Here is a 27,742-nt window from a genome sequence, read left to right as displayed (position 1 = left end):
AAAATTAAATAATCGTTGCTATTAACATCAGTTTTAAAAACAGAAAAGTAAAACTTTTCAATTGGCAGGAGCCTATAATTACTGCAGCAAATTATATATACACTTACAGAATCCAACCCAATAGAGCATGACATTTTTAAAAATACCTGACCTTATTAATAACAAAAATATAATGCAAGAACCAACAAGTCCAAATATTTTTTGGAATTATAGTCAGCATAAAAAAAATTGCTTATACTTTAAGTGGAATTTGCCCAAACACACAGACACATTAAAACATTTTCAAATAGAATGACTTCAATCAATTCCTTCTTACAAGACTTTTGCCAAAACATGTCACAAATTGAACAAGATTTCATCTGTAGTCCCCGCAACCCCACCAGTTTACATGTAAACAATCGTATCACTAAAAGTTGTCACAGGGCGGCATATGGCAAAAACAACTTAAATGAATTTGTCAGTAATAATAATAAACTTAACACTATAGAATAAACCTCTGTGATTATTTATATTAAAAAAATTAATTACTTATTCTGATTTACCCAAACAGTTTGTAAATGACACCAGCATGTGGTGATATGGGACAACTTATCCAATGGACCAAACGTGGTCAACACACATCAAATTCAAGGTTTCAGGTTCAAGACTAAATCAATTATTGTCACATTATTTTTGGAACTTATTTGTATCTGAACAGTCAACAATTGTAAGCTCATGTGCAGACATTTCTTCCTTTCTCATTCTGCTCAGTAAAAATGTCTCTAGTGAGTGCGGCTGCAGCCATGACACCATCAATGTCCTGTATTACTTTGGATGTTCTCTGAAGGGCTTCACAAATGCAGCTCTCATCCACTGGTTCACCACTCGCCTCTTCTGTGGAAGTGCCTTCCAGATCTGTAGGGTCTTTCTCACTTTGCAGAAGGCTGCTGTTCTCCAGCAGAACTGGGATCAGGATGTTAAAGAACCCACATCAGCAGTATCAGTAAGTCTCTTGAACTTCTCCCTTTTTTCCCCACTTTGGGTCACCACAGCAGATCAGAGGTGGATATGCATGTTGATATGGCACAACTTTTACACTGGATATCCTTCCTGACACAACTCTATAATACATGGAGAACAAGGACCTTCCTCTCTGGAAACAAGCACACTAACCACTTGGTCACCACTGCTGAACATCAGAAGTATCAGTAAAAGCACAAATAAAAGACTAAAGCCCAGAATATAAACTGAGATTTCAGCAGTGTTATACACAAGTTACCTGCAGGCCACACTGTGCACCTTGGATCTATTTAATTTATGTAATACTTCAAAAGTGATGCGTGCAGATTGTAGGATGTTACACAGGATCCTGTGATAAAACATCATCATGTCACCCTGACAACCAACACAATTTAAGCATCTTTATTTATGTTTGGACAGATCCACATCTTTGCCTCCTTCTCACCCATTATAAACCACGGACACAGCCTCAATCACATCTCCTTTTATCAGCTATTTAGAAACACAGTCCATGCATGCTTTTTCATTTATTTATTTTTCTTAATAAAGAGGAGAGAGCTGCACCTTTGGCAGCACTGCTCTGCCAGGAGAGAGAAATAAATAAACCAGTATTGAGTCATTTTAAGCTGCATTTCTAGATGTGGGTCATGGAATTTTAAATGTCTGATATTTTTCCAAAGCAGTCTTTAGTTGAAAGTGTGTGTCTACATCTGTCCCTGAATCTGTCACAGAGTGACATGAGACCACAGTTTTCACAGGCACAACCAAAGTTCATGCCACGTTTCTTTCACGGTGCTAATCTTTTTTTTTTTTTTTTTTTTTTTTTTTTTTTTTTTTAAATGGGACAGCTGAAAAATCGCACAAGGTGTACCAGGCATAAATCACTTGCTTTGTGAGTGAACGTCAGCTATGACACTCTGGCCATGTGGTGCATTTCTCTGGGTTTACAGAAAACCCACTCACACTGACCAATATCTGCTCTTTGGCTCAAACCACCCCCTTGAACACAAGCTCGGGGTGATCAGGACTCTTCAACACAGAACCCTACAGGTGCCCACAACTGCAGAGGGAAGGGCTAAAGAACAACTTGTCCGGAAAGCCTTCACAGTATGTGGGTACCCTTAGCCTGAGAGAAGAAATGTTTGAGAGAGGGGTGAAAGAGGCATTCTATGTGAGACAGTTGAAACCCAGCCTTAACCGGGGAGGAGGTCTGAGACACGCTTTGTCCCCTGTTTACAATGGGGTACTCAGATCAAAGCAGTTTGTCTTTTGTTCATGTCAATGAGTCATTCACACCATCAGGAGAGGTGTCAGTCCCACTGTTAGGAGGGACAGCTACCCTGTCATTAGGAGGGTGCTAACTAGAGCACAATAGGTGCTAATTAAAGCAATTGTTTAGTCACTAGCCAATAGCAGTCTGCCTCTCAGTAGGAGTCATCTGGTAGGTTTAAAACTCCAGCTTTTGTGGCTTCTGTTTGTTCTTCTCGACAAGGGTCAGACAGAAGTCAGACTACCAGAGCAAGAATTTTAGCTGAGGAAGCTTCTGCGATTTGTAGCGAAACATCCTCGCGTCAAGCAACCCAGTCCAGTCGAAGATTCAAGCTTCTCTATTTCTCTGACCCTGACACAGCGCAGAGGCGCCACAGTGGAATGAACCCCAGTGACTGGAGAAGGTTAAGATCTGCCCAGGCTGTGGCAGATTGATGATTACTTTCAAGATGTGGGTATGGACCAGTTGTCTACTGGCTAAGACCTTGGGTGGCTCTGCAGTGAGATGGATATGGTGGTGTTAGATACAGCTGTGGATTTATATGTTTGGTATCAAATAATTAGCTTACTTAAATGATTATACTTTTCCTGTGAGCCTGGTGACTGCTTAAAACGGTGTGTGTGGAACTGGATTTGATAGGTTTTGGCTCTGAGAACAAAGAAATTCAAATTACAATATGTCCATATGTCGCCTGGGCCTGGGTGAGGGGGTGGACTCCCCTCTCTGCCCATGGGAAGCCAATGAGGTCGGGACTCGCAAGGAGGGTGTCTGCCCTTTGCCACACCCCCATTGTGTTTTATAAAAAAGTGTTCCTGTTTCTTTGTTCTGGGCTCTCAATGGCGGAACTCCTACGTGTGTGTATGTCTATGAGAGCCCAGGCCTAAATCTTACTGCAACTCTAAATAAATTTGACCTGGGCAATAGATTGACTCTATTTGGGATGGGATACAAAAGATCAGGATAATAACAATGGTATCACCAGACATAATACAACAGTGTAAACATAACTACAGTACAAACCCATTTTCACAACAGGTGCCAACACCGTGCACCATCCCCTGAGCCTCTTTCATGATATTCAAGGATACAGTTAAAACGTTATCTTCCTCAGTTCAGCAGCTACAATTTTTGACCTGTAGGGAAAACAAAGTCACACAAACTAGTCATTTTTCAGTTTTCAGTATTAGAAACCCTCATGGAACATCAGGAAATTATGACTCACCAATTTTCTGCCATCTGAGTAACAATTACATGCTGGTCCTCAGTTACATTCTGACACAGGTTTTCTTCAGTTGATGTCATAATGTCTGTAAAATGTTTGTACTGTATACAAAGAAATAATACATTCAGAATATTGAACAAAAACATGCTGTTCACGTTAGAAGCTATGTTGCTAAGGACAGACTGACCTCCTGCAAGCAGCTGGGTAAGTCAGGGAGCATCAGTGATTTCCTAGCCTGGGTAGAACAAGTAAGAATCCTGTAAACCAGAGCTTTGATGAGAGTCTAGTTATATATAGTCATAATTAGACTGTGATGACGTGCTAATTACCTATATGCACGTTTCAGAACAGATCTGACTGAGTAGACCTGTCCAGGCACATCAGGTGGAAGGCTGTTCACATGGTATGTGACCTTGTTCACCTATGAGATCCATCAAACAGGCTTTGGCATTTATTGCAGAACCAAAAATAACACCATACAACACAAGATTTTAATATGTAGGGCATCAGAGCATCAGTCTATAGTTTACCATCCCAGTGTGAAGCTCAGGTCTGTGATGTATAAAATAACTGTTCAGGACACTGTTGGATCTTATGACTGATCCATCTCCCGGGGAAACCTCGATGGCTGAAACCGTTCCACTCAGTATCCTGCATGGAAGATATACAAGTGCAAACAGTTGTGATTTAGTTGCAGACAATGTACACTAGTTTACAAATTAAAAGCATAATTAGCAATTTACATCACAGTATTACTGCCACCATAATACGTACACAGTGCATCTGAAAAGTATTCACAGAACTTCACTTTTCCCACATTTTATGTTACACCCTTATTCCAAAATAGAGTAAAATCATTCCCCCCCTCAAAATTCTACTCACACCATCCCATAATGACATGAAAAGTTTTTTTTTTTTCTTCATTTTTGCAAATCTGTTAAAAATAAAAAAGTAAGAAATCACATGTACATAAGTTTTCACACCCTTTGCTCAATACTTTGTTGATGTATCTTTGGCAGCAATTACAGCCTCAAGTCTCAAGTTTACAAATTTATTAAAAAACTAAAAAGTAAGTGTTGTGCTGCCTTGGTGCATGTTCTGTTCTGCTCCCCCTACTTTCCTCTTTTCTGCAGGCACTGTCTCATGGTGCTGATGGTCTACACCTGTCTGCAATCATCACCACCCGTATTTATACCCCGGTTCATCCACTCCACATTTGCCTCTGTTGTTGCTAGTGGTAATCTCCATGTCAGTCTATTCTTCGTACCTTCACCCATTAATCTTTGTGTTTTGTCTACAGCATTGCTACTGCCAGTCAGTTCCGTGGGTGGCCACCTTTTTCCATTTATCTGTGCATCGTCCACCCCGGCCTGTGTCTCATGATTCTAGTGTCATTTGCACATTCCAAATTCTGTTTCCTTTGTACAAACATTGTCCAATAAATTGTTCATCTGTTTTTGCTCATGCTCAGCTGCCACATTTTTGGGTCCTATTTGGTCATTTTTCGGCTTGGCTGTAACACTAAGAAATCACATGTACGTAAGTATTCACACTCTTTGCTCAATACTTTGTGGGTGCACCTTTGGCAGCAATTACAGCCTCAGGTCTTCTTGAATATGATGCCACAAGCTTGGTGCACCTATCTTTGGGCAGTTTTGCCCATTCCTATTTGCAACACCTCTCAAGCTTCATCAGGTTCAATGGGGAGCGTCGGTGCACAGCCATTTTCAGATCTCTCCAGAGATGTTCAATCAGATTCAGGTCTGGGCTCTGGTTCGGCCACTCAAAGACATTCACAGAGTTGTCCTGAAGCCACTCCTTTGATATGTTGGCTGTGTGCTTAGGGTCATTGTCCTGCTGAAAGATGAACTGTCACCCCAGTCTGAGGTCAAGAGCGCTCTGGAGCAGGTTTTCATCCAGGATATGTCTGTACATTGCTGCATTCATCTTTCCCTCAATCCTGACTAGTCTCCCAGTTCCTTCTGCTGAGAAACATCCCCATAGCATGATGCTGCCACCACCATGCTTCACTGTAGGGATGGTGCCTGGTTTTCTCCATACATGATGCCTAGCATTCGTGCCAAAGAGTTTAATCTTTGTCTCATCAGACCAGAAAATTGTTTCTCATGGTCCGAGTGTCCTTCAGGTGCCTTTTGACAAACTCCAGGTGGGCTGCCATGTGCCTTTTACTAAATAATGGCTTTCATCTGGCCACTTCACCGTACAGGCCTGATTGGTGGATTGCTGCAGAGAAGGTTGTCCTTCTGGAAGGGTCTCCTCTATCCACAGAGGAATGCTGGAGCTCTGGCTGAGTGACCATCGGGTTCTTGGGCACCTCCCTGACTAAGGACCTTCTCCCCTGATCGCTGTTTAGACAGGCTGCCAGCTCTAGGAAGAGTCCTGGTGGACCAAACGTCTTCTATTTACAGATGATGGAGGCCATTGTGTTCACTGGGACCTTCAAAGCAGCAGAAATGTTTCTGTACCCTTCCCCAGATTTGTGCCTCAAGCCAATCCTATCTCAGAGGTCTACAGACAATTCCATTGGCTTGATTTACTGATGATGAATTCTACATTCGATGTAGTCTTTTTTTCTGGCTGACTGATTCTGCTCTTTTTCTCTGTTCGAGATACAGTGATGGACGGATCCGAACTGAAAGGCGCAGATGGACTGTGACATGGAAGGCCTGAGGCGGGTGCTGCATGCTGCAGTCTGCATTTGAAAGTGACCCTGTCACAGGCAGGGTTCTAGCTAGAACCATTTTAGTGCAGGGTAAATTACGTGACTGCAGCTCACAGCCGAGGGTGCAGGGGCCCCCAGCGGGGGTCAAGTGGACAGAGCACCCTGAAGCTATAGGGTTTTATACCTCTAAAATGTTACTAGCAAACCGTATTTTAACCAATTTTGAATGGGTTTTAGATGCACTGAAAGCAAGAATAGACAAAAAACATTACATTCATGTTGTAATATTTGTAATACCAAAGTTATTTTTAAAAAGTTTCTGTCAAAGTCTAAGTTAATAAAATAAATAATATTGAAAAAATTAAAAACACATTAATATTTGATGGGCATATAGCATTTAATCTCTTCTTTCCTCCAGCGAAGCAGGCAGTTTTTCTGTCAAGACAGTTTTTTTCCATGTTTGAGTGGGATTGCAAAAAAAAAAAAAAAAACCCAATATAACCACACTGTCTTGTATGAACAAGAGCTGGACTGATTTGACCCCCACCCACCCCCCACTATCACTGTGGTTTTCCTCCAATCTGTTTTTAGAAACAAACTTCTGATTGTGTCAGCATCTACGAACACTGACACAATGGATTACTGAAACATTATAATAGTTATTTTTTTTCTTCTTTTATGTCAGAGCAGAGACGCTGTGCGTTTCTGTTCTGAGCTGCTTTCAGTAAACGCTGAAAGCTGCTGACAGTTGATCTCTCTGCTGTTTGCTGCGGAGATATGAAGAAAATTAGAAATATAACTATTTCTTTAATTATTTGGTTGAAATTGCAAAGTAAAACAAAAGTCCAACACTATAAGCTTGAAATATGATCAAATTGGTACATTTTTCAGCAACATTTCTGTTAATTTTTTGGAAAATCCGTGCTGGGCGGGGAGAGGAAATCTGATCCTGAGAGCAGGAGGAATTTTGCAGCGCTGGTTGGTACTGAGGTCAGAGCGCTTGTCTAACTCGGGTGAATATCAGTCATTTTTGGGGACTGGGCATGGACGTCGGGACTCAGAAAATGCATACCGCATGACAACTGCATGTTATTTGCATTATTATCACTTACTGAGATACACAACACGTGCAATCACATTAACAATATTTAATGTCATTTCAAAACGCACAACACCCAGCAAACGCGTAGATAAAAAGTTGGCTCACTAACTTTTGTCGTGTTGGCTGGTACCGCGCTGCTCTCCAAATTCACCAGGGCATCCTCATCAAGCTGGCTGCTTTGGCTGCTGTTTACTGTCGGACTATCCATGAGAAAGTCATCCGGAATATCCATATGGGACACACATTTCTCACCTTTTCATGTTATCGTCTGCAGACAGTTCTTGGGCTGCGCACTATGACGTCATCAGTTTATGCACAGCGGGCAGGTATGGACAGGTAGCTAAATGTAAATCTATGCTACCGTTCCAGCAACGCCTCAGTAAGTGATAATAATGCCCAGCATTGCCCACTGCAGCTAGAACCAAGGTCACCCCTTTGAGTCTGCTCTGCTTGAGGTTTCTTCCTCAATATCATCAGAGGGAGTTTTTCCTTATTACTGTCACCTGTGTGCTTGCTCTAGGGGTTGATAAGGTTAGACCTTACTTGTGTGAAGCACCTTGAGGCAACTTTGTTGTGATATGGTGTTATATAACTGAAATAAATTGAAATTAAATAAACTGAAATTGAAACATAAATAATTTGACCAATTTATAAGAAAACCTGGACTTTTCCGATTCAGGCAAGGTTATAGAGCAGAGCTCTTCGACTCGTTCCAGAAAGGGCTGAGAGAGTGCAGGTTTTCTTTGCAATCACCCACTCCACCAGGTGATTTCACTGATTAACTGATTCCATCTGTTCAAAGTGATGTTAATCAGTGAAATCACCTGGTGGAGTGGGTGATTGCAAAGAAAACCTGCACTCTCTCAGCCCTTTCTGGAACGAGTCGAAGAGCTCTGCTATAGGGTATCTGTGTTGTTTGATCACATTTTTTACATGTCCCAAACAATTAGTCAAGCGTTAATATTAAAGGCTGACCAGTTATCCAGCTTCATGGTAGAGTGGATCAAAGAAAGCTCATGGGAGACCAAACTGACATTCAATGTGTTATATTTATGTAAATCTGAGTTTGTGATGTTCCTGTATGTCAAAATGCCCACTATGCAGTTTCTCCAGTCACACTGAGTGTCCCTCAATAGTCGCCACCTGCACGGTCACTCAGTGTTTGATAACTGCTGACGTCAGACAGATTTACTATACAGTAGCAGTGTTTGCGTTTCTTAGGGCCCCTTCACACAAAACACGAAAGACACAGAAACCAGAAGAAAATCTGCAAACCAAACACGAAATGGAGAACCACGAAACATTCCACCTGCTGTCGTGAGGGACGCACGGTTGCACAGGCATGCATGACGCACACTGCTGATGGTTTCTTGCATGCTTGTGTGTGTGCACGAACACAGTGTGAGCAGCTGAAATGTGTTGCACCACTGCGCTACAATCGCTGTCTCATAACAGGACCATGAAATGCTTAAAATCAACAAGGACATAAACGCATGTTTTCAAAAAAAGAAAAATTAGACGTTTTATGGACACTCGTGTCGGGCCGGCCCGCAGCCTGCTGAGGTGCACTGTGTGCGGCCACTGCAGCCCGGCACAAAGCCGAAAGCTGTTTTATGTATTTCCACATGAGGACAGCAGACAGACATGTGGCTCACAGAGGAAAGTTGTAAGTTCATGTCCGTCAAAACACTTTGTGTTCCCCAGCTGGGATGTCCAGAAGCAGAGTAGGGCTGAAATCGATTACAAAAAATGTTTTGAGGTAAATTCTGTGCCTCGAAGCTTCATTTAACATTACTGTACATATGCTAGGCCTGTGTGTGGTGCTGTAACATCCCCAGAAAAAAACAGAAGAAGACTAAAGCATGCCCATAAACCATGTAAAGGTAATCCAAAAGCTACCGCTTTTCAATGCGACACACAGAGTAAAATAAAGCCTTTTAAGAGAAAGAGCGTCCATGCTGATCATCTGAAACAGACTGACTGCGCATTTAAAGTGAAGCAGTGTGTTTGTCTATTTTTAAACACACGCTCCGCTCTATGTGGGGAATGACTCGCCTGGCAGCCGGCTGCTGTCTCTCTCTACCCGGTGCGAGGGGCTCCCAGCACTCCCATCACACCGGGCGAGTCACAGCTCTGTCCCCAGCCACACTGACAGTTTCTGAAACATCCTCTCAGCAAAAGTCCACTCTTTCTTCTGTGTTTTCCTCAGACTCGCATTGAGTGCTTCGCTTTTTAATTTTCACTTTTTTGGGCAATACACAACGCTTCACAAACACTGTAACTTAAATAAAATAATAATAATAATAGTAATTAAAAAAACTGACTGAGGATTGCATGTTCAACCTCCAACTGAAATGCATCTGCTGAATTGCAGAGAAAATTAACGCAGGGACCCAGTCCACCAACCTTAAAACAAAACAAAACAAAACAAAAAAAAACACAACTCAAAAATGGTTAAATTTTACAAATTGGGGAAAAAAAACAAAGACAAAACAGAAACCACATCCCATCGCCATTTCAGCAAAATGTCAACAAAGGCGCAGTGACATTGTGCCATTGCTTAGGGAGAGCCCTGGACTACTGATGTTGTTAAAAAAATGCGAAAGTACTTTTTATCCGATTACTTGATTAAGTGCCAGAATAGTCGATAGAATACTCGATTACCAAAATAATTGATAGCTGCAGCCCTAGAGCAGCTGCTGTTGGCAGCCAGCCACGCCCCCCTGTCTGTTCAGCACCCAGACCAACGTGTCACTCTCTGTTTCTGTGTTATGTGGTCATTAATTTTAGTTATTTGTTATGCAACTGCATATGTAGGTATTGACGGAATTATTTATATACCTGTCCTGGCAGTGGTCTCTGTGTTTTTAATGTGACACGTAGTGTGCACTGACCCATCATTTCCAGCTGTCAGTGTGCTGCAATCTGCTGACAGGCAGCTCCCCGTGCTGTGTGCACTCAGATGTGGCTGACTGGCCCCCATGTGATCATGTCTGTACATACATATCAGCATTTTATGCAAGTGTGCCCCCTCCCCCGCACACCACATGTGTAGGGGGGGAGCGGGGGCGCGAAAACACATACACCACATGTGTGGGGGGGAGCACACACGCGCACAAGCATGCCACGTGTGTTGCTTTTTGCAACGCCACACTTGTGGGGGCACTTAGACAAATTTCACACCCAGCTCGAAAGTGATTGTCTGCTCACTGTTTTCGTGCTAACAGTGCAAATGGCCACACATGTTCTAAATGCCCAGCGAGCAATGTTGGATGTTCGTGTGTGTCACCTGGAATTTGGCCGACACCTGCCGCAAAGGGGACCGAATAGGCCCCCCAGGGCACCCTCTGTCTTTCAGCCACTGGTGTGCGCGAATAATTGTAGCGACAGGTGTGCTAGACGTTGGAAGCGGCTCTGATTTTTAACAAATGGCATGCAATTCCTCCTTCGTGTGCTAGTTGGCTTCAATCGTGTTATGTGTGAAGGAGCCCTTAATTATTAATGTAAATTAAGTCCAAGACATATTCAGTGACATAGATTTCTATGCCGCCATTCATGAGCCCATCCCATGACCTGTCTCCAGAAAACTGACTGTAAAATTGATCATTTAATTCTTAGATTTAGAACTGTTAGTTTGTCTATTTGTGGACTATGAAAATGGAACAGACTGTATATAAAAACAAATGTACCGGTAATTCCTACATGGATAAGACAACAGTAACATTAATGAAATGCCCACGAGCTGCGTACCTGTAAGTAACTCCTTCACACCACATCACTTTGATTGGCTCAACTGGAATCTCTTGGTCTGAATTTTCTTGGTTGCACAGAGGGTCTTTAAACTTCCACCTTAAAATGTTTGAAAACTTACACTGAGCGATCTGTGCACCACAGCTATAAGTTAAGGCACAACAATTTCATTAAACAGTGTTGAGTCAAGATGATTATCACCTGTGCCAGTGAGGGGATGCACATGTGAGAGGTAATGCCTGCGGAAGGCAAAAACTCCTCTCACGGCTGCATACGTCTGACATGCTCCTTTTTCTATCTTCCTGAGTGGAATCTCTGGCTTCCTCCATTTTGACATCACCAAGTTTAGACAGATGAGCCTCCATGTGATGGTGAGCCAAAGAGAGCGGGTGGCGCCACACGGGGGCAACATCACTGCAGGAGTGATGCTGAACAACTGTAGTAGACTGGTACACCTCCTCTGGCTTGGAAGACAACAAAACTAAAATATACCAGAAAAGTTAGGATACAAGTAGCTCAATATAATGAGGAATACTTACCTTTGGCTGAGCACTACTGTGTTGGTTCATCTGAGAAGAACAAGACCTTGATCTACTGTGTTTACCACTTCTGCTTCCCCTGTGAACCCCTTTGGCTTCATCACTAGCGTTCTGCAGGCACCCAGTGTTGCTTCCTGGCTGCTGCAGCAGCACACCACCTACACTGCTGCTGCTGCTGTCCAGCTTTCTGCTGCGGTGATGCTCCGTGTGGAAGTGGCCATCAGCTTTGCTAAGGTTGCATGTGAATTCGACTGAGAATTCTTCACCTGAGGGTGACAGTATCAGCACAGCCTTTCCATCCACTGACCTGATGATGGTCTCACCTCCAGGACCGACCTCAACATCACAGGAGGATCGATCAGGCCACTGAACGCATGAGTCAATACTGAAAAAAGGCTGTTGGAGGGTTGGAAAAAGCACACTACATCACAAGGTTTAATTTGAAAAAGTAACTCTGGTCAAACAGAGCAGCTCTTGGTACCTTTTTGTGGATGGCAGGGATGAGTTCTTGTGGCAGGTATGGTCGACTGGAATACATATTCCTAAATTTCAATGTTGCAATCATCAACTCCTGTGAAATGACATCATAATTTTGACTATAATATGATGAAGCAGTAAGCATCAACCATAACGTCATCTACTCTATCCATCTCAATCCCAAAGTTCTCTCAAACAGTTCCCAAAAGGACATGTGGCACCGAAATCATAACAATTTAGATTTAGGCTGTTAGTGACCATCCGATGATCCACCGGGATTACTTTGTGCACTTCCATAACCGGTTTCAAAGTTTACGGCATTCGCAGCAAACAACTACAGATATTTCTGAAAACAAAGTACAAGTATTTGTGAGTACTCATGTGTTTCCAACAGGTGACGTAGCTATTAGAAGCATTCCAGCATGTGCTTCAATGTTATGTAGCTGCTAACATTAAGAACTAAGGCAGAGATTAATTCCAAAGTTTACATAAGTGTGATGTCGTGTTATGATCACTCGTTCTGAAGTGAAAACTGTTCATTTTGATGCAGTCACTGTAAAAGCAGCTCTGAAAAGGTTTAGTGCACCTGCGGCCATGAGCCATAAACGCAGCCTGTCAATAATGATCTCTGCTCAAGGCTCAGGTTTGTGCACAATTAATTATGACTGTTAATATCAATAAACTCTAAAAAATACATCTGCTGCTAGGAGAAAAACATCATGGAGACATTTATGTTCACAGCGGCAGGAGCTGTTGCACATCTCATCAGCCGCACAGCACACACACACACGCACGCACACACACACCAGGTCCAAATTCACACTCAAAGTAAAAAACAACCTTGCCACAAAACACAAAAGGGGTAAAATCCTGAATATGCCAGACTCACCCAGTAGTAGATTTATTTCCAAATGCGATCAAAGCCCCCACACACACATGCACAATCACTGGTTGCAGCTCCGCCTTTAGTTCTATCATGATTGTGGCATGTAAAGTCCATTAACTCCTGTAAATAATGTATCCTGACTTTTTCCAATGTAAGAAATCCATCGCCGTGTCAGGAAGTCTGTTAACAACAGCATCATGGAGATGTCCCACGTCCATGTCTACAGCTTCAGTAAACCAGTATCCACACAAACAGTGCGTCACCACAGTTTAGGTTCCAAAATCCGACACTCTGAAAAACTTAAGAGTTTCAGGGTGAAGTGTGTCATCTCTTGTCTGTAAATCCGAGCCATCACTTTTGATGGAAAGCTCAGGAGTTTCATTTTCAGACAAAGCAGGTTCATTTCAGTCTGTCTATCAGTCATCTGGATTTTTCTGCTCATTCTAAAATGTATATCACACGCAGAAAAATGTCAAGTGAGATGTTTTCTGGAAATGCACCTGCTAATGCTCAGAGTGAGAGGAATAAAATACAGTGATCACTAATTATTAGCACATGTGTGCAGAGAGACTTACAATCATGAGTACTTTTATGTTGTCTTGCTAACTGGGACATTAAAAAAAAGTACGACATGTCCTTTAAACTGGTAAAGCCTGGTTCACACGGCAAGATAATTAGGCTGATATTGGTCCTAATCTTCTCCTTCCGACAATCTTAAGGATGCCCTGACAATCGTGATGACGCTAAAGATAATATTTTCAGATGTTCCTGCCGTGTGTGGTGTGTTAAGAGCGCTCTGATCTGCTAGGAAGGACATCAGGAGCACTCCGATCCCAAATTGGGGATATTCAACATGTTGGGTTGTCTTGACCTGATATTGCAGTGTGTGTGGTGTCTTCCGACCACAAACGAGCACACAGTCTGCTGAATGTGATGTGCAACCAATCAGAAAGCAAGGTGACGGACGCACAGAGCGAAATCTAAAATCAAAACAGCCGTTATGGCTTACCAGACGTCCGGTGGTCACGCTGTCTCCACTCCTTTTAAAGAATGCTTTTTCTTTTTGTATCATTTTTTCCTTTGTTGTAAATAGTCCACAAAGTATCTCCGTTTGTTTACTCTGAAGTCACGTTTAATCTCGAGAGATTTTGCTAAATTTCCTGAGCTGGGAATGTTCGTGTGTGAAATCTGTAGTGTGTGGTGGTGTTGTCCTTACCGTGTGGCTGCACACCACACACTGTATGAACAAAACTGTTAGATGTATAATTTTTTTTCATCTCCATGTGTGTGGTCTCTCAGGTTTTGGAAACCTACAGACAATTTTAAAATTCTGCCGTGTGAACCAGGCTTAAGCTCATACACAGTAAATTTCGCAGAGCAAAATAAACTCTGCCAGAATTACTTTTGGTCCCACTCCAAATAGTTAAATAAACTCTATCAGAATGTTAAATCAATTCTATCATGCTGTGAGTGGCGCTTACTGCAGCTGAAAAACTTGATTTGACAAGACAATAAGAGCTGATTTCACACTATAATAAGAAAGAGGCTGATGAGTTTTTTGTGTACATGAATGACTATTATAATTGAAGAACTTGAATTCACAGTATTCGGACTGGGGCCAAATGTAGTCCCTGCAGAGTCTATTTTACTCTGCAAAATTTAATGTGTACAAACACTGTGAAACCAGTTTGGAAGTTTCAGTATGTTTAGTGCTGAAGTATAACCAGCAGGAGATCAATGAGTTATTTTATGTTTTATAATACGAGCGAAGCGTGCTCTTATGGCAGACAAAGGCACAAACCAGAAATGGCACAAAAAACTCTGCCCATGTTAGACGAAGCAGCCACAAACTGGACAACACCGATGGTAGGTTCTGCAGCAATTATTCAATTTTACGATATATACACAGACAGTGAAGAGCTTCCCTCATTAATGTCAGCGACATAGAACATATAATGTGTGAAATACCAAGTGTTCCAATACTTTGGAAGGCAATATATCCTAACCTTCTGATGAGTGCAAAATGAGTGTGGTATTATTATTGTTTTAAGAATGTTTAATTTTCACTGATGCTGCACTTTGTGTGAAATCATAGTCATATCATATTGATATGACAATATTGCGATATGATAATTTGGCCATATTGTACAGCCCTACTGTCAAGTAGCTGAAAACTTTGAATATTAATTTACATCTACATTAAAAATGCTTAAAGTGGCAGGGGGCTAAAATGGCTATAATTAGGGGAGTGGAGCTCCCCCAGGAGTTGAAAGGCAATATATATATATATATATATATATTTAAAAGGCGGGGACGGGGGGTCTGGGGGGAGTGAAAGGTTTTAACCATGCTCATGCTCCACTAAAGCATTTACTCAAAAAAAAAGTCTGAAGGACCTAAATGACACGGTGAGATACTGACGAGCTTCACTCATGTCTACGACATATATTAATAAAAATCTCAAAATATGTTAAAGATTGGCCAGCAGATGGCGCCATATTTAATTGTATCAAATGCTTCGAAACACTGAACCATTTCAGCGCAAGTGGTTTAACAAAGCTTCGGTTTCTCCATCACGACTTGGTCCTGTGTGTGTGATTTATTTTCTCACCCTGTATGCGCTGACGGTGAACCTCGTCCTCTGTCGGACTCTGTGTGAGGTTCTGTCCAGCAGAAAGTCACAGCCGCACGGCGACAGCTGGAGCTGCGCTCCGCTCTCCAAGCGAACTGCCACGGACTCATCGTCGTACATCACCATGAGTCTGACAGCAGCAGCGATTGCTGCAGCGCTGCTTTCCGTCATTTAACCAAAAATAACTTCTCCTAATCAAATGTTTTCAAAGAACAGAGGCGCGGAAAGTCAAATCGCAGCGGGAGCACTGACGTCATCAGCAGGCGACGCTTCTTGTGACGAAATACATGGAAATATAGACCTCCATATATATATATATATATATATATATATATATATATATATATATATATATATATATATATATATATATATATATATATATATGCATATACATAGAGGAATTGGTGGAAACATTGAACTCCAAGGAAGCCAAAAACACTAAGGCTGGGTTGCACCAACATAGCTTAAATTAAACCTAGTTTAGGCCTAAATTTAGTAAATCCATGTTTAAACTGGGTTAAATTAATCTGAGATGTGTCGCACGTCTTAAATTTAAACCTGGATTACCTAAACTGGTTTAATCAAGGATTAAAATAAACAAATATGTTCATAAACCGCCATTAATGGGTATGGTCAAATGTATGCATAAATAGACAAAACATACAACTAACATTGACTGTAAACAAACAAACGATGACACATTGAATTATATAATAATATAATGGGCCGTTGCGTTCAGTATGGCCTGTTTGATATATTTGTAAACACTGTCACGTGCCGGTCGTTACATTGTATCACTCGGGCAGTGAAGATGGCACCTCGTCAAAGGGCATCCAATTTTTTTTCTTTTGAGAAAAATTTACTGGCAGGGCTAATGGAGGAATTTGGGAAAATTATAGAGGACAAAAAAAAACAAACTGATAATTTAACGACAGAAAAGAAGGAGCAGGCGTGGGCATCATTAACGGAGAGATTCAATGGGGCAACGGGAATAAAGGAGGCCAGGGACAAGGCTCAGCTGAAAGGCTGCTGGAAGAATTTAAAAAGCAAGACAAAATCCGATGCGGCTTCTGTGCTTGATAGCTGGTCCGACTTTTTCATTGAGGTACAATACAGACTCTTTTGTGAATCTGTACCACTGGAGAAACTCACTGTTGCTGTAGAATTCAACAGGGTTTAGCCTATCTCGAATATTTCTGCGTGGAACTCTATCTTGTAACTCAAGCAGACGAATAACAGCAGCCATGTTGTCCGAATAACTAATTTAAACCTCCTCCAGGGGTGGTTTATATTAAACAGGCAATCCAGGTTTATCCTTGGGTTAAAATCACTGGTGCAACAGACTCACAATTAATCTAAGTTTAAGTGGGGTATTAAATCTGAGATTAGCCACAGATTAGATTTAACCAGAGATTAGTGGAAACTAAATTTAAACTAAGTTTAAGTTTGGTGCGACTAAAAAGTAAACAGATTAAATGTAGATTAAAGTTTAAACCACGTTGGGGCAACCCAGCCTAAGAAGGTAGACAAGCACGCTACTGACGTGTTAGAAGCATTCGCATCAAAATCGTCGATCACAGCAATTGGAGCTGAATCAACAAACTGTCACTGTACAGAACTTGACAGGCAAGGGCTTGCAAAGTTGTTATGAAAATTTTACACTGAGGTGCGGCTTAATTTTAAAAGTTATATTGGACTATATATATATATATATATATATATATACAGAGGTGTTCCTTTGTCTCGCTTCCAAAGCGAATCGGTTGTGACGCGCGAAGCCTCCGTGCGGCTTTCCATGACAAAATCTCTTGTTAAAAGTGAAATCTGCCGGAAAATGGCTGATGTCCAGCTCTTGTGATAACCAGAGAAAGAGCACACGACGGTCTCGTATCCACAGAGCCATCAGCTCAGAAATGGTCCGGTGGCTTGTGCCGTGTCGTCGCAGCTTGGAGCGCGGCGCGCTGAGCGTCCTTAAAGGGGTCTTTAAACCTGTACTAACAGACCTTATTCTCTGTGAAGCCTGTAAAATTTTCACCGAAAGCCAGATAAATTTTTCGAATAGTTTCCAGGTGCCAGTCTCTAACAGCTTCTGAAAAAATTCTGATGGAAAAAAAACCCCAAATCATTCCGCCATTTCCAGACAATGAAAATCCGACGACGGGGCGGGACCACTCCTTCCACAAGGCGTGCTCACAGGCAAATGACGTCACCGACAGGCGTGGAAAAACTCACGCATGCGCACAAGGGTTCAAGCTTGTCTGATGTGAAAACATGAATCAAATCCATATAGTTTAAAAAAAAAATAAAAAGGTACGATACTTTATGGACAGACCTCGTATATATATATATGTGTGTGTGTGTGTGTATAGGTCTCTATTTCCATGACGAAATACACCCTGCTCGGAGTGCCGCTCTCATTGGACCGACATCTCTGCTGTTATGGAACTGTGGGATAGCTCGCGCCCACAGACTGAGCTCACCAGACTATTTTCGCCACCCTGCTCAGCGTGCCGCTCTTGTTGCAGCGACAACACACAGAATGTGTCTCTTCCCAGACAGATCTCTTTCAGTGCAGTTTCTTGTTCTGAACACGAAGTTAACACCCAAGTCTTTCATCGCCAACTGTAAATGGTAATCAAACCATTCCAATTGTATCTTTCTGGTTAAGTGGTTAAGGTGTTGGGCTTGAGACCAGAAGCTTCTCAGTTCAAATCCCTGCCTTACTGGAAAATCACTAAGTGCCCTTGGGCAAGATCTTTAATCCCCCATTGCTCCCGGTGTGTAGTGAGCGTCATGTATGGCAACACCCTGACATCAGGGTGAACGTGAGGCATAATTGTAAAGCGCTTTGAGCTTCTGATGCAGATGGAAAAGCGCTATATAAATGCAGTCCATTTACCATTTCTGAACTCTTCCATCAAACTCCATCGTGTCAATGATTACAATGTGCTTGAGTGATAACAGGTGAAATTGCTCATAAACTTTAAGTTTTTTAAATATTTATTATGGCCACTCTTAAAACTTCAGTTATCTTGATAATTTTATTACTGGTAAATTTTAGAATTGATTTAGATGAGATATACTCATTATCTCACAGGAATATATCACAATTATCTGGGAACTACGTTTTGCGCAGGAATTCATCAAGCACGTCGGCTGCGGGCGCGTACGAACACAGGGTTGCTCGACCATAACGAGAGCATCCACTTTGAGTTTGCCATAAGCTAAGCTAATGGCTCTCGTGAGAGTGTGGAAATAGTGATGAAAATCTATCACATGACAACATTTTGCTGCCTGAGGATAAAGCACATTTGAAAACAGCAAAAATAGACTCAAACTAGTAGATGAGTAAGAAAACATGATTGGTCAGAAAGACAATTGTCACTCAGAATACTTGGGTTCCTTGTGTAATGATTCGTACATTTGTTAAAATTTTTGGGAGATTTGGAAAACTATACATTTTTAGAAAGTTTATGAATTGATGAATTAAAAAAAACAATGTTTACATTTTTTTTTTAAAGGTTGCTCTGGAGCCATCCTGGATTTATAAAAATGGAAGCAAACACTGCTATACATCAGCTTTAATAAACTGTAATGAGTATCGCTGGATCCTTGCCCTACAAAATTCTTATTTAGTCACAGTCACAATTTTATGCTAACCAGAAGTCCAGAAAGTGAAACGTTAATTTTTGAGGGCTTCCATTTACAGAAATCCAAGATGGCTGTCATAACAAACTTTGAAAAATGTGAATTTTTTTGAGTCATCATATCATAAGCTTTCTAAAATTGTGTAGTTTACCAAATGCTCCCCCCGCCAAAAAAAAACAAACAAAAAAACAATTGTGCAGTTAGACAAGGAATCTAACACTGATATTAGCAACATTAACATGTTGGCAATAAAGTTACCGGTAATTAAAACTGGAAAAAGTGTGTGTTGATTGGTGAGGTCCACAGTTTTAACTGACACATGATGGATGTGGAAATAAACAAGCACGTTTGCAGTGAAGTAAATATATTTAATTTCTTAGCACTTAATATATAAATGTCATAATGATTTGAAACAAGAGTGGGGAAATTTTAACCAGTACCCATAATGCTAATTCACATGCTGGAAATCATAAAACTTCACAATTGTATAAATACTTCTGCTTTTGATCGAACCATAAAATTGCACCCTCGGGCTATATTAGATCAACAGTCTTTCAACCCGCAAAGTTAACTTTATTTGTAAGACTCTTCTTAACAACAAGGTTGGGCAGAAGTGATTAAGTGATGCTTTGTCTAAATATTTAATTGATCAGAAGTTATACTGTCATGACAATATTGAACAGTGATGTAGTGTTGTGCAGATTTATTTATTATCCAGCAGTCCTACCAAATGTCAGCTGGAATGAAATGTAAGACCAATATTACAATAGCCTTATGAAGAAGAAGAACCATCCTGAAGGTTTTTCTGCTGTGAACATTTCAGCAACCAAAAAAAGAGATTTTTTTTTGTTCTGCTGTCATACCTTGGGTAGTAGAAGGTTTCACTAAATTATGTAAATAAAGAAATATTGCCATTTTATCTTGATATTTGTAATTACAATGTCAGAAGAAAATTAATAAAATCAAACTACTCATGTCTTGGCATTTTTATGATTTTTGAAAGACTGATGTAAGACATTTTAATACAAATTAAGGCCTTATGTTTAGATTATCAAATTAAATGTCATTTAAGCACCCACAGGAACCCAAACTATAGATTCTGAGGATAGGGTCTTTTATGTGTTTATTCTACAACCCAACCTGCTCACTGAATTAAATGGTTTCATGTAAATCATTGTTTCTCAAACTTTTTCAGACCAAAGACTGGGTGTGTCAGTTTACCTTTCAGCAGGACAATGAGCCTATCCTTCATTATTTGGTGGGACCAGGGCTTAAGCACAAAGCCAAGATATCAAAGGAGTGACTTCAGGAGAACTCTGTGAATGTCCTTGAGTGGCGCAGCCAGAGCCCAGACCTGAATAGGATTAAACATCTCTGGAGAGATCTGAAAATGGCTGTGCACCGACGCTCCCCATCCAACCTGATGGAGCTTGAGAGGTGCTGCAAATAGGAATGGGAAAAACTGCCCAAAAATAGGTGCACCAAGCTTGTGGTATCATATTCAAAAAGAGTTGAGACTGTAATTGCTGCCAAAGGTGCATTAACAAAGTACATGTACATGTGATTTCTTAGTGTTAAGGCCAAGCCGGAAAATGACCAAATAGAACCCAAAAAATGTGGCATCTGAGTGTGAGCGAAAACAGATGAGCAATTTATTGGACGATGGTTGTATTAAGCAAACAGGATTTGGAATGTGCAAAGGACACTAGAGTCAGGAGAGACAGGCTGGGCTTGGACTGGACGGTGCACAGGTAAATGGAACCAGGTGGCCGCCCACAGAGCTGACTGGCAGCAGAAATGCTGGAGATAAAACACAAGGATTAACGGGTCAATGTACGAGGAATAGACTGACATGGAGATTACCACTAGTGACAACGGAGTTTCTGGCAAATGTGGAATTGATGAACCAGGGTATAAATACGGGTGGCGGGTGGTGTTGATTGCAGACAGGTGTAGACCATCAGCACCATGAGGCGGCGCCTGCAGAAAACAGGAAAGTAGGGGGAGCAGAACAGAGTATACACCAAGGCAGCACAACAGTTTTTATTATTATTTTTTTTTTTTTTATAAATTTGCAAAAATAAAATAAAATAAAAAAAACCCAACTTTTTTCCTGTTGTCATTATGGGGTATTTAGAATTTGGAGGGGAAAAATGAATTTACTCCATTTTGGAATAACAAAATTGGGAATAAGTCAAGTGTTGTGAATAGTTTTCAGATGCATTTTACAGAAATGGTTCATGAAAAATGTCTGTTAAAAAATTTGAATTTAGATAAATGACCCCACTTGCTTGCTTGAATTATCCTTTAATCAATCAAGTGGCATCATTTATGACTCCAGCAGTATATTTATATGTGCCATTGTTACATCTTTAATTGGAAAAATATTTTCTACAATGTTTTTACAACCTACGTCTGCAGGGTTTCAGGTTGTTTGTTTGTTTGTTTTTTAAACAGGAATTGGTCCATTGCTGTGACAAGGATAATGGAAGAGTGTGGGGTCATAAATGAAACCAGAAAGATATGCATACTTTGTAATATTACAGGCTTTGACTGTATGTAATGTTTCACTATACTGCACTGTATTGTAATATTTTGCAGTGACTCAACAGACCTAGAATAATGAGATTTATTGAAGCAGACATTTAATGCCCAGACTGAGATGATGATCAGGATCTGTCTGCAAGGGCAGCAAGTAGCAGACATGCAAGGACTGGTGGTCTGGACAGAGTTCGCAGATGAACATATGGTAGAACCTGAGGCCAAGAAGTGCCCCTAGTAAACCTACCAGATGATCAGTCTGTAAGAAACAATGGACCTCCCGTTCAGGATAGGATTTGCATGCCATACACAGGTAAAAAAGAATTCCTCCTCCTCTAGATTGGCATTTCATGCAGGACATCATCAGGAACGCAACAACATCCAGTCAACCTTTTTTTGGCATAAAAAATGTTTGAAAAGTATAATTAATTACATTAGAACATTTTAAAATATCTGTCACCCACAAAGGAAGCAGTTGGGGTATAATAAGCACTCACAGGGCCATTAAGAAAAAAAAAAGAAAACTCTTGTATCATCATCATCATCATCATCTATTTTATTTGAGCAGAGGATAAGAAATACAGAAAACAGAAAAAAAAAAACAAAAAAAAAAAACAAAACAATTTAACAATAACATAAAAAACAAAAAAACTGAATTTACTATTAACTCAGGACATTGAATCTGCTCAAAAAGGAGTGGGAGGAAGAAAACTTATTTAATCCCACCCCTTTATTCAAATTTAACATAAAGTGCATAGCTGCTTCCCGTCAATTAGATAGAAAATTAAGAAAATAATACATTTAAATACTTGTAAATTCCCACAATAGATACCAACAGCAGCAAGAAAACAATACCAGTATAATAAACAAGCGACAAGCACATACCAACAATGGTAAGAAATCAACGATACCAGTTACGGCAAAGAAAACAAACATATGATGCTCATACCAACAATGGTAAGAAAACAACAATACCAATTACGGTAAGAAATCAAACATATAAAAAACATACCAACAATGATAAGAGACAACAATACCAATTATGATGAAGAACCAAACATATGAAAGAAAGAAACATATAATGCACAAACCAACAATTGTGATACAGAGTCATGAGCCATGAATGTAAAATGGCTTTTAAGTCTCAATCATTCTATACCGATCCCAGACCCTCTGTTTATAATGTGACTTGAATTCATGAATGTTTTGGCATTGCTTGAGTCTGACGTCCAAACAATTCCATAACTTTGCTCCACATACAGACACACAAAAAATTTTCCGAGTGGTTCTAACTTTTAATAATGTGAATTTGGCAAAACCTCTAAGATTATGAGCACACTCTTTAACTGAGAAGAACTTTAGAATGTTACTTGGCAGTGATTTGTTAAATACCTTAAATAAAATCTGTAATGTAGAATATTTTACAAGATCATGAAATTTAAGCAATTTTGATTGCATAAAAAGATTATTGCTATGTTCTAAAAATCCAACTTAATGTATGATCCTTATTGCTCGTTTTTGTAGTATAAATAGTGGTTGTGTTGAACATTGATAGTTGTTACCCCACACTTCAACACAATATGTTAAGTATGGGAGAACTAAAGAACAGTATAATGTACGGAGTGCATTATGATCAAGAAATTGCTTTACCTTATTCATAATAGAGAGGCTTTTTGAAATTTTCATTTTATGTGTCTGATGTGGGCTTTCCATGTTAATTTACTGTCTATTATTACTCCTAAAAATTTGTTTTCAACTGAGTTTTCAATTTGGACACTGTCTATACATATTTGTAATTTAGATTTAACCTTATAATTACCAAATATCATTGCTTTTGTTTTATTTAAATTTAATGATAATTTGTTACTGTCCATCCATTTTTTTATTTTACTTAGATCGTCATTTACAGTATTTATACGTTCATTGTAATTATCACTACTGTAGAATATATTTGTATCATCAGCGAATAATATTAGTTTCAGTGATCTAGATGCATTAAAAATGTCATTAATATACATATTAAACAGTTTGGGACCCAACACTGCCCCCTGGGGGACACCACAAGCAATGCCAAGACATTCAGTTTTGTAATTTCCCATTTCCACGTATTGGACCCTATTTGTAAGATTAACTTTTTATCCAATTTCCTGCAACTCCTCTGATACCATAATTCTCTAATTTGTTGATTAAAATTGAATGGTTAATTGTATCAAATGCTTTTTTAAGATCAATTAATATTCCAACAGCATATCTTTTTCTGTCCAATGCATTAGTAATTTCTTCTATTGCCTCAATAACAGCCATTGAAGTGGTTCTTTTCTTTCTAAAGCCATATTGACCTTCGTTTATTAACTGATATTTTTCTATGAATTTTTCCAAACGAGAGTCAAACAATTTTTCTAGGATTTTTGAAAACTGTGGGAGTAAAGAAATTGGTCTATAATTGGTAAAAATATGTTTGTTGTCATTTTTGTACAGTGGTATAACTTTTGCAATTTTCATTTTTTCCAGAACACATCCAGTTTGGAATGACAAATTACAGATATAGGTCAGAGGTTTTGAAATGTTGTTGATTACTTTTTTGACTAATACCATGTCTATATTGTGACAGTCTGTAGACAGTTTGTTTCTGCATTTATTAACAATGTCTTTTATTTCCTGTTCATTTGTTGCTGAAAGAAAAATTGAATTTATGTTTCTTTTTATAGTTTCATTAGACTGCTGAATTCCTGGATTTGGGATTTCAGCTGCCAAATCAGGGCCAACATGTACAAAAAATGTATTAAAACCATTCACTATATTATTCATGTTGTAATCATGAACATTTTTATCAATAAAATAATCTGGATATCTTGTATTGGAAGATCCTGGTTTAATTAGGTTGTTCAAAATGTTCCAAGTTTCTTTGATGTTGTTTTTATTTTTTTGTAGAATTTCATCATAGTACAACTTTTTACTTATTCGGATGACTTCTGTTAATTTGTTTTTATATACTTTATATCTTATTTCAGCTTCTTTTGTTTTTGAATTAATACATTTTTTATAAAGGCTGTTTTTTTTTTTTGCAGGCTTTTAATATTCCTTTAGTTAGCCAAGGACATTTATTGTATCTTTTATTTTTATAGTATTCTTTAAGGGGACAATGTTTTTTATACAACATGCAGAAAATATCTATAAAATTGCTATATGCACCATCTACATCTGACTCACTGTAGACTGTACTCCAGTCTTGTATACTTAAACTGCTGTTGAAGGCATTTATTGTTTCTTCTGTTCTTATTCGTTTATGGACTACTTCTCTGTCATGATTAGTTTTTTTAAGGTCACAGTCATAAACAATAAAAACAGGTAAGTGATCAGTGATATCACATATGAACAGGCCACTTATAACTTGATTTTCAATAATATTCGTAAAGATATTATCGATTATTGTGGCACTGTGAGATGTTATTCTACTTGGTTTTGTAATTGCTGGATAAAGGGACATACTATACATTGTGTCAGAAAAAGCATCTATTGATTTCAGTTTTTCAGGATTCAAAAGATCTATATTAAAATCCCCACAGACAAATATACAAATATATTTTTAGTACTTATTTCCGAGAACATTTTTTCCATTTGTTCATTAAAAATGTCAATACTTGAACCAGGTGACCGATATACACAACTTACAATAATATTTTTCCTCTTTTTGTTGTCTATTTCGACTGTCAGACATTCCATTACTCCATCTATTGTTACTGACATACTTTCTACAACCGTAAACTGAATTGTTTTATGAATATATAATGCAACACCACCTCCTGTTTTGTATTTCCTGTTTACATAATGCAACTCATAATCTTCTAAATCAAAATCAATACCTTTTTCCTTTTGTAACCAGGATTCTGATATGGCAATAATACTAAATGGTGATATAAACTGTTGCAAATATTCCTTTATAGAGTTAAAATTGGTGTACAAACTTCGGCTGTTGAAATGTATGATTGACAATTTGTCGTCCGAAGTCGTAACATTTGTATACTGGTCTTGTGTATAGTAATCACAGTTCATATTTATTGAAACAAGAAGGTTGTTGACCGGGTCAGTTTCATTTTCCTGATCTTGTGTGTTGTGCTCAGTATATTTAAATGTTTCCAGTTCCTTTTGTTTAAATTGTAAGATTCTCTGTAACAAATCTGTATCTTTGTTGTTCTTTGGTGTGAATATGTTTGTTGTAATGTTCATGGTGGTGTATAGAGTCTCACATTGTTACCTTTATCTTTCAGTTATATTTGTCAAGCTCTTCTATATTTCTCACCACCATAACTTTTGCTTCTTCTGGTGTACCATTCAGTTTGATGAGAATCCTACAATTTGTTACCCACGTTTGCTGAATTCTTTGCCGTTTCTTTAGGTTTCTTGCTTTCTTGGCTATATCGGCATTCTTTTTGGTTAAGTGATCATTCATGAATACATTTGTTCCTTTTAGTTTGAATCTTTGCTTCAAGAGTGCCCTTTTCTTTCTTCTGTTGGCAAATCTTACGATGACGGTTGGCCTCTCTCCGGTTTGTCTCAGAGTGTGACACGCCTCAATGTGCTCCAGGTCCAACTCTATCCCTCTACTCTGGAGGTAGGATGCCACCTGTTGCTCCACAGAGAGCGTCTCCTGCTCACTGGGCTCCTCACCACCACCAACAACCGCACGCGCGTACGAGCGCGGCTTAATTTGGATTCCTGAGATGACCACATCGTTCATACGAGAATGTTGCTCCAGTTCCAGCTCTGTGATGCGCCGGTTTTTCTCCTCATTCTGGAGGCGCAGCTGTTTAACCTCCTCCAAAAGTTCCAAGAGCTGTGTGCAGACACATCCTCAGCCAGGGAGACAAGTGACTCTTTCAAGTCTCCGTAGTTCAATTTGGACGGCATCTTGTTAATAACTCCAACCTTACTTCAAGACAATTCCTCTTGTATTTCCTCACAGGTTTGGCATCCTGCTCAGTCCTGTCTCTGCCGGGGTTTTTATGGCTGTTAGTGCGCTTCAGTCACTTTTTCCCAGCCGGTATTAACTTTGGACACTTGACTTGGCTAACTAGCGTGTAGCCCCGTTAGCTCGCAGTTAACCTCGGCTCCACTCCTTCCTCCTTCCTCCGGGCTTCTTCTCAAACTGCCTCTACAAAGAAACTGGTCCCATCTGTGTTGCATGGCATCGACCAACTTCTGGCACCAAACAAAATGCAAATCGAAGCCGTCTTCACGCTAAATGCTGGTAACATGGAAGCAAACATAGTACTACACACTCCTGAACAGGCGGCGTCATTTCATAAATGACCCCACTTCATTAAGTGTGGACTTACCTGCAGCTCAGTGTATCTAAGACGAAGGAGCTGGTGGTGGTGGACTTCAGAAGACGGAAGACCCATCCAAACCCAGTTACCACATAGACAATAAACTGGACTGGACTGGAAAGAGCTGAATGTATACATACATATATATATATATATATATAACAAAAATATAAACGCAACACTTTTGGTTTTGCTCCCATTTTGTATGAGATTAACTCAACGATCTAAAACTTTTTCCACATACACAATATCACCATTTCCCTCAAATACTGTGCACAAACCAGTCTAAATCTGTGATAGTGAGCACTTCTCCTTTGCTGAGATAATCCATCCCACCTCACAGGTGTGCCATATCAAGATGCTGATTAGACACCATGATTAGTGCACAGGTGTGCCTTAGACTGCCCACAATAAAAGGCCACTCTGAAAGGTGCAGTTTTGTTTTATTGGGGGGGATACCAGTCAGTATCTGGTGTGACCACCATTTGCCTCATGCAGTGCAACACATCTCCTTCGCATCATCCGTGACGAGAACACCTCTCCAAAGTGCCAAACAGCAGCGAATGTGAGCATTTGCCCACTCAAATCGGTTACGACAACGAACTGGGGTCAGGTCGAGACCCCGATGAGGACGACGAGCATGCAGATGAGCTTCCCTGAGAC

At 39.9% G+C, this 27,742-nt stretch overlaps 1 protein-coding gene across 3 annotated transcripts; it reads right to left on the bottom strand.

The window, feature by feature from the left end:
- Nucleotides 1-744: 744 nt before the first annotated feature.
- Nucleotides 745-15,839, bottom strand: c5h5orf34 (chromosome 5 C5orf34 homolog). 3 transcript variants are annotated; one of them, XM_034169863.1, is made up of 12 exons: nt 15,540-15,839; nt 12,047-12,136; nt 11,742-11,961; nt 11,566-11,699; nt 11,228-11,490; nt 11,027-11,125; nt 4,022-4,142; nt 3,821-3,912; nt 3,679-3,748; nt 3,492-3,592; nt 3,358-3,402; nt 745-942 (listed from the first exon to the last, which is right to left on the bottom strand). In XM_034169863.1, the coding sequence occupies exons 1-11, from the start codon at nt 15,729-15,731 to the stop codon at nt 3,360-3,362; spliced, it is 1,425 nt and encodes a 474-aa protein (XP_034025754.1). In that variant the 5' UTR covers nt 15,732-15,839; the 3' UTR covers nt 745-942; nt 3,358-3,359. The 3 variants fall into 3 exon arrangements, with proteins under 3 accessions (XP_034025754.1, XP_034025753.1, XP_034025755.1); XM_034169862.1 differs by having other exon boundaries at nt 11,566-11,961; XM_034169864.1 differs by lacking the exons at nt 745-942; nt 3,358-3,402 and having other exon boundaries at nt 3,496-3,576; nt 11,566-11,961.
- Nucleotides 15,840-27,742: the final 11,903 nt, after the last annotated feature.

This window comes from Thalassophryne amazonica, chromosome 5 (genome assembly GCF_902500255.1).
Source record: "Thalassophryne amazonica chromosome 5, fThaAma1.1, whole genome shotgun sequence".
Classification (NCBI taxonomy): domain Eukaryota; kingdom Metazoa; phylum Chordata; class Actinopteri; order Batrachoidiformes; family Batrachoididae; genus Thalassophryne; species Thalassophryne amazonica.
This window is presented reverse-complemented; position numbering and strand designations above follow the sequence as displayed.